The sequence below is a fragment of the Topomyia yanbarensis genome, chromosome 3, assembly GCF_030247195.1.
Source record: "Topomyia yanbarensis strain Yona2022 chromosome 3, ASM3024719v1, whole genome shotgun sequence".
Taxonomy (NCBI): Eukaryota; Metazoa; Arthropoda; class Insecta; order Diptera; family Culicidae; genus Topomyia; species Topomyia yanbarensis.
Genome location: NC_080672.1, coordinates 356,869,231 through 356,882,468, shown reverse-complemented (window position 1 = coordinate 356,882,468; position 13,238 = coordinate 356,869,231). Strand labels below are relative to the sequence as shown.

Below are 13,238 nucleotides of genomic sequence, written 5' to 3'. Positions count from 1 at the left end.
TGGCAAATTTTACAATTTTTCGTTCCACAAATGTGTAAATATTGTTGCTTCTAGAATAGTTTCTTGTGATATTATTCGGTACAATAATAATATTCTTGATGCCATCAAAGTTTCCAAATACTGTGATGAGTTGGCGAAACAAACAAGCTACGGTTGCGAACGTTACATTTCTAGCCCAATATTTTGGTGGCACAAAACGCTGCAAGTTCCCAAAGATTCCAGAAAGAGTGCTTGTCCGTTATTGTGCATTATTCTTCAAAATTAGGTTGCAATTGGCTTAGTAATATAATTCGCCGAATAATACAATAGATAGGCTGCAGTTCGTTTACTCATCTTGCACAATTCAGAAGCTAAAATCGCTTTGCGACTATAACAGGCCAGTCAATCAAATTTACCCGTGCCCCGATTTGTCTAGTTGCAATAGCAAAATTCGATTGCTAGAGCATGTTTTGGTTAAAATTTTACTTACAGATTAAGTTTTCAAAAATGCGCCATATTTTAAAATTTGTAGGACCTACAAAGTTAGTATATTTAGAAGATATACTTATAATTACTCGACGCACAACTTTTACGACACCATCTTTCTGTCTCGTTCCATTAAAAAAATTGATGACAGCGCTGCCCTAGCGACTGAATTCCAAACTAATATGAAATTATCAAATGAAGCGCTAGATGCCAAACTTTGCCAAAGACACTAAAACTGTAAAACGAAGGACGCTAGGTACCCCTGGGGTTACCCCCTCGAACTACGAAAAAGCTCGTGAATTCTATTGATCCTATTTTTTCTAGACAACATGGGTCAATGATCTACTAATAAAAACGTGTATTTTACCAATAAAAACAATGTTCATTTGGAAATGCGGAAGTTTTTTTTCCATTTCCAGTAAAAAATGCTAAACATGGGTTAGCCCCTTTTGAACGCCAGCCATTCAAATATTGACATCCCTCCTGGTGAGCTTGAAAGAGGAAGGAAATACATACCCGCCGCACTGAAGGGACTATTTTTCAGTTAGTTGCTTCGTTCTTCATTCGTTTGGTGCAACACATTCATTCAGTTGTTTTCGGTTCAAATTCAACTTGAAATTGCGAACTGTATTTTGTTTCTATACTAGCTTTGAATGGGATTATCGAACAAAATGCACCATACATACATTACGCAGTTCACGTATGCTCTAAAATGTAAAAGACGCCACCTTCTGCTTTCAATATATCGACATATAACAAACAAATCTCGAGTACTTTTTCAAATGGACGTAAGTAACAATGAAAGATTCTCTTTGAGGTCTTTCTCTTCTGTTCATTACTCGGCCATTTCAACATTTACTACTCTACTCTATGCATAATATTGTAGTAAAAACCATCGGCTTTCGATATGTACTGGAAAATTAGTACAAAGTGTTGTAATGACGTCGTAATAAACGAAAGAGAAAGTAAACAAAGAGAGGCTCTCAATGTTACTTACGTCCATTTGAAAAAGTACTCGAGAAATGTTTTGTTTTTGGTTTATGAATTTAGATTTCCGATTAACTGGAGGTATTCGAAGCGTAAAACTTCAGTCAGCTTGGAACTGAATGAATAAGGGAGGTGCTGAAACTGAATTATGGCTTCGGTAAATTCACGCAAATCTAGTTAACTCAATAGCAAATACAATGCTCAAAAACGTTTAAAAAAAATCTGATTTTCGTTCGTACTATATTTTTTGCCGAATGTCAAAATATAAGCCTTGACATATGTTGAGCTTTGAAAATAGTTCTTTCACGAGCCTTTCTAAAATCTTCTAAAACCGGTGAGCTGATTAATAAGTTTAGTTAAACGTTTCGATTTCGTCACCATACGCACTGTATTCAATATGTACGGATACACTTTCTCGTGCATTTATAACTGTAGTTTTAACTTTATGTATACACTAACGAATAATCGTGGAGTTGATTTATTATCAATTGCTTTTCTTTGTAACGCGCGATGAAGTAAAGCGACTGCCCTGAAACTTTGCAAAAAATATTTAAAAAATTAAAAATAAAGACCTTAGCATTGAAAGCCCATTCTGGAGTTCTCGCGAAAGGTGTTGCGTTTTTGGTAGAAATAAACGATAATTGGATTATGATAACCTAAAAGTAGAGCCAGAGAATATGCTAACAACTATTTGAAAATAAAAATAATTGCAGAACACGCTTCAAATGGTTGAAAACTTCGCGATTTTTTATTTGATTAAAGATGTCCCTCTAAATTCAATAATCCGAACGTTATAATTGAAATGATTATCACATTTATTCTGTTAATCACTATTTTATTAGCCTTTCCCTTCGACCCAAAACACAATCTCTGCCGAAATCTCCAGTGCTCACCAAATCGTTTATTTGTTTGTTTACCCACCATATTATTCCGCTTCCGCGGCAACGATTTGAGCTATCATGCACATAAATCTCTTCCTCCCACACGATCGCGCTGCACCGGCTTCTTACCGACTTGCCGATGCACAGGAGAGAAAAAAATAAACCTTCACGCTTTCATCTTGCTTCCCGCGTGTGTATGTGCTACCATGATGAGGCACCCGATACAATGTTTGTTTTAGGAAAATCGGTTACCTACTTATTAACGACTAGCACCCGGTCCCGCCGCCCGTCTTTGTGTGTCACAACATCATAATTTTTTTTTTCAACTTTCATCTTCCCACCACGACAGGTTGATTCCAGCCGACAGATGTACCGTGCCGTGATGGAGGAAGTGGTCCGCTATCTGGACCGGTGTTACCGCGGACTGGACGCACTACAGCCGAATATTATCGGACGGTCGAAAAGTGTCCTGCAGGTATCGAAGAATCACAGCCATCACGATTCCGACAGTAGCAGTGCCAGCAGTCCCAGAGCCCGCAGCAGTACCAACCTGATCGATGTGCAAAAGACTTACACCAAGAAGCAGCTGGAATTGCTCAGCCATCAGCAGCAACAGCAGCAGCAGCAGCTTCAGAATAGTTCGATTGTAGGCTCACCACTGCAGGACGATGACTGCATTCCGCCATCACCCGCCGGCTCGTACAGCACATTTCGAGATTTTACTTGGTGAGTAGAGATTTTGTATTTAGCAGTGCATAAAAAACAAGATTCCTATTCTAGTCATGATTTTTACCCGAAACAAAAGAGTTCAATACTTCCTTATTCGGAAGGCTATTCTGCACATTACATTAATACAGTTGTTAGAAGGAAAAAAATCTAATTAAGGGAGACTTGCAGGCATGAAGTGTTAGACAGCTATACTCTGAAATAAAAATGAAGTAACAAAAAAAATCGATTTTCTGAGACAGTCAATTGTTTTGGGCTCTTCCATAAAGATTCAACCAAAAAATCTTGAAAATCGTGGAACTTTGAACATTTTACCAAGAATGGGAGAATTAAGCATTTTCCACAGACCTCATACAAGCAGATAAATTTGACTCAAGGAGTTTTTGCAAGCATCATTTTCAAAAAAATGTTCGTGATCTGTATTTTGTACAGTAAAAGCTCTCCAAGGCAACCGTTAGGTACTATTTCAGTAGGGATTGATTGTGCTCATACTCATTTTGTATTGTGTTTTTCGTTCCTGTTTTTTCCATGATCGCTTTTACTCGCTTGCTGTCCAACATTCGTGGTATATCTGACCTGCTCAAGTCTGCTGCAAATATCGTCTCCTGTTGAAACACGAACCGTTCCGGAGGCGTCGAACATGATGATTTTTTTATTTATTTATTAACAGATTAAGGCCGAAGTGGCCTGTGTCGTATACAAAAGATTCCTCCATTCCACTCGGTCCATGGCCGCGCGTCGCCAGCCACGCAGTCTGCGAAGGGTCCGCAAATCGTTTTCCACCTGGTCGATCCATCGTGCTCACTGCGCGCCAGGTCTTCTTGTACCGGTCGGATTGCAATTGAGAACCGTTTTCACCGGGCTATTGTCCGACATTCTGGCTACGTGCCCGGCCCACCGTAGTCGTCCGATTTTCGCGGTATGACAGATGGGCGGCTCCCCCAACAGCTGATGCAACTCATGGTTCATTCGCCGTCTCCATGTGCCGTCTTCCATCTGCACTCCACCGTAGATGGTACGCAGCACTTTCCGTTCGAAGACACCAAGTGCGCGTTGGTCCTCCACGAGCATGGTCCAGGTCTCGTGCCCGTAGAGAACTACCGGTCTAATCAGCGTCTTGTAGATGGTCAACTTCGTACGACGGCGAACTCTGTTCGACCGAAGTGTCTTGCGGAGGCCAAAGTAAGCACGATTTCCTGCCACGATGCGTCTACCAATCTCTCTGCTGGTATTATTGTCGGCGGTCACCAGTGAGCCCAAGTACACGAACTCTTCAACCACCTCGATTTCGTCGCCACCGATGCAAACATGAACATGATGATTTACATCTCTTACAACAACCTTCGCAGGGCTTCTTATCCTTCTTGGCGCTACTAGTTCCTATATATTTGCTAGCTGGTGCTCTGAGAACTCGTCGGCGGCGGTATTTCTCTCGTTACCGATACCCATTTTCACGAGCCATTTTACTAGTAAGGGATTGTCGTATAGGTTGGGACAGATCGATATTTTCGTTCCTATGCAGTGTTTCCATCTGTTATTTTTATCACATACTAGACTCGATCGTAGCTCACTTTTTATACCAAGTTGAAGTTATAGATTTTTGCGCCATCTTAAATTGAATCTTTTTCATCAAAATTTCAACGTAAATAATTTTAAAGTGTTAAGAAATAACTAAAATGTTATTAGCGATCAGAGTTTTGCGTTTGCTTCATTGGATTTTATTTCTTCGAAAAATTGGTTGGGACAAGCGTGTCGTATAGGTTGGGACACCATACAATTACGCATGCGTACAAGTTTTACATGCAAAAACTGTGATCTGACTCACTCTGACTTTATCAAATGGAAGTAAAGAAGTCTTTCAGTTACTTATTCTTATTCTAAAATACCAATTAACAAATAAATATTAACCAAAAAATAAATATAATGCATTAAAGTTTAAATTGCCTTTAATTATTTAAATTGTTTGAAGTGTCCCAACCTATACGACACTTTTTTGGCCATTTAGCCGTCATGTAGAAAATTGATCCTGAGTCTTATTTAAAATTGCAAGTAAGCTTCTTCCATTTACAGATATTAAGCCACATAATATATCTACAAAATAGTGTACTACAAGCTAAAAATATTGTCATCGAAACAAGATATCAGCCTCTAAACAAATCCGTCCCAACCTAGACTACATTCCCTTACTCACAACTGTTGTTAACATCGAAACTTGTCGAAACGTGAACCGGCCCAGACTTGTTTCTAGAGTGACCGAACTCAAATGACAGTTTATGTGTCAAAACGGCTCGCAGTACATTTTTTTTTCTTGAACAAGAAGTTAATACATTTTTAAAAATAATTCAAAACCCATTCATGGAAACAATTTGAACCCCCAAAACCTTGCCCGCGCACACAAGTCTGCTACAGCACGTTTTTTTGCGAACTGGTTAAATAATTCCTGCAACAACAATTGATACTTAAGTCCTTGCGCTTAGACCACGCTGTGTACTTACGAAAATCAAATAGCGATGTGTTAATTCTGTAAACTAACTGCACATTGCGAAAATAATATATGAGAGAAAGAAACTCATTGCAAATAAAACTTACAAGAACTTGTAAATCATTTATAACCTTGAATATCACTTTTTCGATTTTAGTTTTATAATAGTCAAAAAAGCCCAACAATAAGAGATTAACATATTGTTTTAGCCTTAATTCTGTTTATCCAAAATGAAAACATCCATTATTTTGTTTTAAAGACGAATGATCTGTGATTGATCCTTAATAAAGGGTGCTCCACATCAAATTGCATCACGGAAAAACGCTATAGAAAATTACCTAGTGCACCCAATCCTTTTCAAACTTTCAGACAATGAAATATAACCCACTAGTACGCTTTTGGCATATTTATTTCATTCAACTTCATTACCATAACTGTTCGGTCGCAGCTTACACTTAACTCCACTCATTAGGTTCTGTATAACATCTGGCTGCAGATTCTTCTGCACGAAAATCCACTTTTTCTTCATTAGATTTGACCGCCTTGGGAAGCTTCCGTAGTGCTTAGCATAGCATAGCATAGCATAGCACGAACACCTGCACAAATCGTAGATGGAGTTGCAGAAATGAGCATATCCATTGTCATATCAATTTTCGCCACAATTCTCAATGACGCAGACCCGCTAATTTCCACACACCTGGCCACGTCCTTACAAGCGTTTAAATTTCATAATAGTCCTATCATCTACTTAAGGAAAACGCTCGGAACCGAAACAGTTTTCATAGATGACGGAGATAACAAAAGGCGAAGGATATAAATAATATTATTTGAATTTATATAAATAAATGTTACTAATAATAATTAATAATATTAGAAACGCTAGCCCTTTTTCAGCATATAAAAATAATTAAGAAGATAAACAAGTTTGATCTCACATAATTATCGGCTCCTAGTATCGAAACTCGTCGAAGTATCGGGACTCGTTTTGAGTATCCAGTGTTATACGGCGTAGTCTTCGATCCGGCCATCGGCATCGACAATCATCTGTTAAGTTTTCCTAATTCTTGCAGCCGGTAATTGATCAGGTAATTTTCACAACACTGAAAAGAACTTCTTTTGATGGGTACGGTTCCTCCTCATAAGGAATAGAATAATTAAAGCAGATCACCGCGCTCCTCAAACAAAGGTTGTCCCCCTGGAACTACGAATCAAACATAGGAAACGGGTTTCCGCATTCACGGCGTTTTCATCGCCGATGGCCAGATTCATTGTCACCTTTTCTACAAATTTCATTTGAAGAAATTTTCTTCCGCAAAATTCCGGACGGAACATTTTGACGTCTTACTCAGTCGACGCCTACTTCGCGATTTCCCTCCTTGGGATGCTTCCGTAGTGCTCGCTTCATAATTGCTCAGTATTTTTGATGGGCTTTAGTGCCGGTGCGTAGGAGGGAGGGGTCATATCTTTGGGTGCGAAAGTGACCGTGTTGCTGCAACAGAAGAAGCAGACGCTTGTGTACACACTCCTTGAGGTTGATCTTCCCGTTTATAGTTCCGGTAGTCACGGACGGTGCACTCCTTTGTCACCTTGCCGAATCATATATTTATTGGGAAACTTTGAAAGTTACTGCTTCTTTACTTCCTCCTGAACATCAAATTTGTGCTTGGTGGTTAAGAACTGTAGCCCCGGAAGCTACTGGAAGTAAAATAGCTGCCTTGACGTCTCATCATCCATGATGAGACAACGAGGCTTCGTCAGTTTCCGTGCCCGTGATTTTCCCACCGTATTTTGCCGGTCGTCCCGATTTAGAGCTTTCTGCACTTTGTACGTATGCGGTCCCTCCCGGTCCTTGGCTCTCTGAATGAAAAACTGTGATAGGTTCAAGGCGAATGACCGATACGGTTAAAGCCTGCAAATAAACATATATAAATAAAAATAAAATCGGGATTCCGCTTAACCACTCTCACTACACACTTGTGATCCTGATCACCAATGGAACATCCATTCTGACCGCATTTCTCCTTCTGTACGTTTAATCACACGAATCACCGTTGACTGAACGTTTCCCGATGAGAAAGTTGGGGATTTTCCAGATGCTTGCGCAATATGACATCGCGACGTTTTTGTTTTGCTTTTCGGGTGGCGTCATTTTTTTCAATTTTCGAAAAACTGACAGGATTAAAAAAAATAGTGTAAACAATGCACTCTAAACTACTTCTACTCAAATTTTCTAGCGAGACAACCCAATGCATGATTTACTACAGAGTTTTTTCTATGATGCAATTTGATGCGTGAAATCATTTACATCATGTCTTTTTTAAGTGAAACCTACTGAATTTTCTTACTAAAATTACTTTATAAATAACATAAACTTACTCAAAGACAAAGAAGAGGAACATGGGATTTTTATGCAAACTCTGTAGTGCTTGAAACTGTTGTCTCTACTTGAAAATGTTGTTTTAACTTAAATTTCTCTAATCCGGTTGCGGCATCACCGTACGAGTAGCTTTTTATTGACCATTCTGTTTTATAATTACAGCGACTGAATATAGTAGTTATAAACCAAAAGATACAATCAAACCAGTTATTTTATATTTATTTATTATGGTTTTAATGCCAAGGGAGATTCGCCTTTTATGAGAATAATATACAATTCAAAGACAAATTCCAATGCATGAAAATTAATAGAAAAAATAATCAAATATTGCTGCCATCTATTCTGGGCACACTGCTTTCCGCTTCATGTATTAACTGTCTTTCTTGGTGGTGGAGCAATAGTCAGGTTTATCCTCTGCCACTTGCTGATCATAACGTCTGCCTTCTCCCTCGCTCATGTTTGCGTCCATGTCGTCGTCGCTAGAGCTTTGATTTTCGCTGTTAGATGTTTGGTGCTTTTTGTGTTTTCGAGTGACTTTGGTATAGCCTTGGTAGGTTAACTATTGGTTTGGGAATACCGTGTTGGTTGTAATAGATGAGTTTTCTTTGGTTGTTTTGGCGCATGGCTTACCGTAGTGTATCGTTTGATTACAAAATTGGCACGTGGGCATCTGTACAGGGTATGTTCATAGGGTTCTTTGAATGTAGTTAACACCTTGAAATGATCTGCCCCCGAAAGTCAGGTAAGAAAGTATAAGTTGGGTCAACCGCATACGCACCATTCGAACACCGTTGAGAATACCTGGAAAAAAGTTTCTCCAAGTGTCGTTTCTGACGGATTGTGCATCTCCGTACTTCGACATAAATATTTTAATCAGATTAAGGTTGATATACACGGGGATGATATACCCGATCTTGGTTTTGACGTTTTCATATTCGACGTTGTGTTGCATGTTTTTTGTAACGAAGCTTTCTGTCTCGGTTAAGAAGTTGAACGTCATTTGTACTTATTATCTCGTATGATGAATTTGCATATGCGACACTTCTGTAAGCACAAGTTCTATTTTCACCTTGATTAACTGTTCCACTTCGCGCACTGTCGGTCTAAGACAGGTGTGTGAAAAATCAATCGTGATTGTGTTCTCCCGGCGAAATATATTTTGTGGTTCACTTATTTCAAGCGCAGTTGGTGACGATGGGACTTTGCTGTTTTATAGTTTACGGCACGTATAGTATTTTTTGTTTGAGTTCTGTTCACAAGAAGTGCGTTTTTGACTTTTAATGTGTTTGAAATGAGAAAAGGATTTGAACTCGCATTGAAAAATTGCGGCCACATAACTCAGCGCCAGCTTTACTTCATTTAATTTCTTTAACTATAAAAAAAAAAACCTGGTCCGTAAAGCTTTCACCTCGAACAGTGATAAATAAAAGATATTTTGAATAGCATTGCCAATGTTTCTTCGAATTTTCGGGCATAAAATAATTTTATAATGAGTAATATTTTTGATAAAAATTGGCTTCACTGACCGTTTTCCAATTATTCCAAATATTTTCCGGTGTTGAATACAATTTGCTTAGAATATTTGCAATAGTCCGAAAAAGATAGTCACAGACAGTTTAAATTGATAGGTTTTATCTGTTTTCAATAATATGGCAAGATAACGAAGATATATAAACATTTCATTCTCCACCACTAACTGAAAATGTTCCTGGCACCACTGCTACAGCGAAATCCTGCCAGAATATTACCACTAACATAAAATTTACGGATAATACTTTTATAAGTAAGTGCTCAAATGAAATTTAATAGTCCCAGTTACTAGCCTTACTTGTTTTTTATTGTTAAGTTATACCTGAAAGAGTTCACATTATAAAAAAATTAATTTATTATGTTAATATGTTAATTTTCGAAGTAACTTATTCGTACCCATTCGAACAAAAACGGATCAGTTCCTGTTCAGTGTATTTATCCCTCGGAATTTTGTATGGGCCTTCCGGATCAAAGCCAATTAGTTTTCCACTTAGAATATATGCAATCTGAGCTGCCTAACCTTAATCCTATCTACCACCTATTTCCCAAGTGGCACTTGTAAAAAATAAACACATAAAACAGCGGATCAGCCGAATACATCTTCAAATTTTATGGCAGAGCTCCCTATCCCTCTTAGCATCTATTTGCTTTTACTCAAAAATTCAGATAAAAAGCGACCGAACACCAAAACGAGAAACATTCCAATTGACACTAATCCGCGTTTATCACACGATGACGGCGACAACGACAACGACGGTTCGTCAGCCGACTGTGATCCACCAAGAACAGGTCGCCGACGCGATGCAGATGCAGTTTTTGCGCTCTTCCGACTCCCTTTGACCGTGCTGTGTCTGTGTGTGCGTACGTAATTAACACGTGCGACCAATAAATTAGTGGTCGATTTGTTTATGACGTTGACGTGTTCGTCTCTGATGCGGCGGGGTACCCCCAACTGGCCCCTACGAGAAAGAAGATAGGCTCCCCGCAGGCGCGGCCTGACAGTCATTGTACGATACGGTTTGTGAGTAGCGGGATTCCGTATGCAACGACAGCCAATGAAGTGCCATTAAAACGTGCGTTAAACGGAACGTCCCATTAGCTGGGCGCATAAATTATGACTTTTGTTTTGGCTTCTAGTGGTGTGATTTGTTCCATAAATGGTCTGCCGTGAATCGGGCAATCGAATTTATTTAGTTTTATGTTTTGTTTTTTGATTTGTGTTCATTCGGAAACAGTTGCATATTTTGAATGTTTTTGCTTATTTTGTGGCCTTTTATTGCCCTGCCGAGCGTGTAAGACGGTAATTCTTAGCTTACCTTTTATATACAATTTGCTTTCAAGCATTCTGATATTTAATTTGGCATATAAGTGTTGAGTTTATTATAGTAGTAGAGCATACTTTCGCCATCTATCGCGCCTCTTGAGTTAGTATTAAAATGTGAGATAAAGGCAATATCAAAATGGTTGAAACCGATGAAATATAAATAGGTCAGGTTATTTTCTACAATAATTGATAGAACAATCTTTGGTTAAAAACTTCAAATATAAACATTAATTATGCGAAAAAAAATTTTCGCGATCCCCTGGATTGGATTTTGCAATGCCAAATACTGCGTCCATCAAAATTGTAATTTAACCTAATAAGGGTTTCAGAAATTTTGACCAGCAAATGCAACAGCATTGCCTTTTCATTGTCTACGACTAATTAAAAAACTAATTTTTACAACATTATTTAATCTAAAATCGAAAAGTCTCATACACTTTATCAAATCACTGCAATGATTTTGTAGATCAGTTCACCTGTTTAGGTTGCACAGAAAATAGACCAAAAAGGGCACCACTACAGCTGGAGCCAATTCTAGCTATCGCTTTGTTACCTATCCACCGAACAAACAGTATAGTATCTCGTCGCCTTAGACTGCGCAGTAAAATGAACCGATCATAGAAAACTAACATAATTTCGATTGACTTTAAGCAAACTCGTTTTAGACCTACAGTGCATAAGGTTTAATGGTTACTGAAAGTTAAAATGGAGCATAATCTCGAAGAAGTGACCTGCATACAATTACAGCACACGAGAGATTGTGTATAGATAATGTTGAAAAGATTAACCCGGACAGAAAACTTCATTGCGAAGCACAACTTGCAATACGGCGTCGAAAATTACAATGTTAAAACCATGATCTGTTTACATTATATTGTTTGATTCATGGTTAAGAATCTTTCAAGAGGATCATATGGTCGGTGTTAAGTCAGACCGGACCAAGTCGCAAAACATAAAAAATGAGATAATGATAACACTGGATAAAAAAAAATTTCAGCTACATTCGACTTTTGACTGATTTGAAATATGTAATCATAAACAAGAATTAAGGCAAAAAATAATTTCCAGTTATAACGTAGAGGATGCTGCGATTCAAACTTTAACCCTGTTTTTCTCGAAATCAATGTTTTGTCACTTAGTCCGGTCTGACTTAACACCGACCATATTTGCGATAAACAATTGTTCAGTACCATCGAATCTGATCTGTTGAGTTATTGATTTATTTTTTGTTTTATCCTGTAGGTTGAATGGATTGACGGTTTTGGAAACATCTTCAAGTAATATTACTTGCAGCAATTTGAATAAACTCATTGCATAAATTATCAACAATTATTACTAGTTTAATTGTAAATCACCATTTAATGCGTCAGATAGGAGTATAGCCATTCATATTCTATGGACCTTAATTGTAACTCTTCATATTGATCTCTACCAGATAGTTGCGTGAAGATGTAGATTGCAATACGCCTTAATAGTGGTGAATCGAGGAGGGTGGGAGTTCTTATGGGCCTTTTTCATGTTGCATATCAGAATGACGGCCTGCGCGAATATTCAAAAGCCAGCGCGAATATGCAAAACTCGGAGATATACTTACATGCTAGCATACGCGACATAAAACGCCCACGTGATCACTCATGTCAACCTATAAATGCTGGTGCCCTTTGCGATAATAAAAATCGCGACAATCTGCGCACACCTACGTCCGCGATCTTGCATGTAGAAAAATGCTCCGGTAGTCCAGTCAACGCTTACAAATTTATAAAGCGTAGTCTCAAGCGCGATTTTACAAACGCGCGATCATGAATCACGTATAGAAACCCCTATCCCTCGATCCTAGCAGCCTAGCATTGAATTATATTATTTAAAACAAAAATAATAAATGACGTTCACGTTCATATACACTAGAAAAGTTCCAGGGCGACATTGCCGGGAGCTCTAGTGATATAAGAAACTCACTCTCTTCTAGCATCTGACTGGTACACTAGAAATTTAACATAAGACTAGCGGTCCGCGTGAATACTCAAGAGCCCACGTGGACATGCAAATGGACACACACAACACGCTTTCAAACACGGTAACATACAAAGGCTCGAACCCTTCACTGTCATACACGCACGTCTCTTTAAAAACCAATAAATGTATTGTGGGAATTGTTAGAATACTACTGATTGATTTTCATGAAGATTTTGCGAACGGTTTGCAAAACAATTGCTTTTTTTTGTTTTCAAAGATGGCCGCTTTACGAGGGTTTCTCATTTGAACCTCAAATAGTATATTAGTGGGTGGCATTTCCCGTCTCGTCTGCAATTGTAGTAAGTGATTCTGACAGGGGCCACTTACGAGAACCCAGTTCTCCAGCTAAAAAACTACAAGGGACGGCCCTATGGGGTTGCACGAACTGTAGACGTAGGACTACACTACTTAATGTAAAATATTTATTTTCTTAGTACTTAGTGTGTGGGAAAA

The 13,238-nt window shown here is 38.5% G+C and overlaps 1 protein-coding gene across 3 annotated transcripts in view; it reads left to right on the top strand.

The window, feature by feature from the left end:
• LOC131693472 (serine-rich adhesin for platelets-like) overlaps positions 1–13,238 on the top strand; it is a 374,727-nt gene that overhangs the window by 352,058 nt on the left and 9,431 nt on the right. For all 3 annotated transcript variants that reach the window (XM_058981320.1, XM_058981319.1, XM_058981318.1), the window contains one exon: positions 2,683–3,059. In XM_058981320.1, coding sequence (XP_058837303.1) covers positions 2,683–3,059 — 377 coding nt within the window. The remainder of the gene's footprint in view (positions 1–2,682; positions 3,060–13,238) is intronic.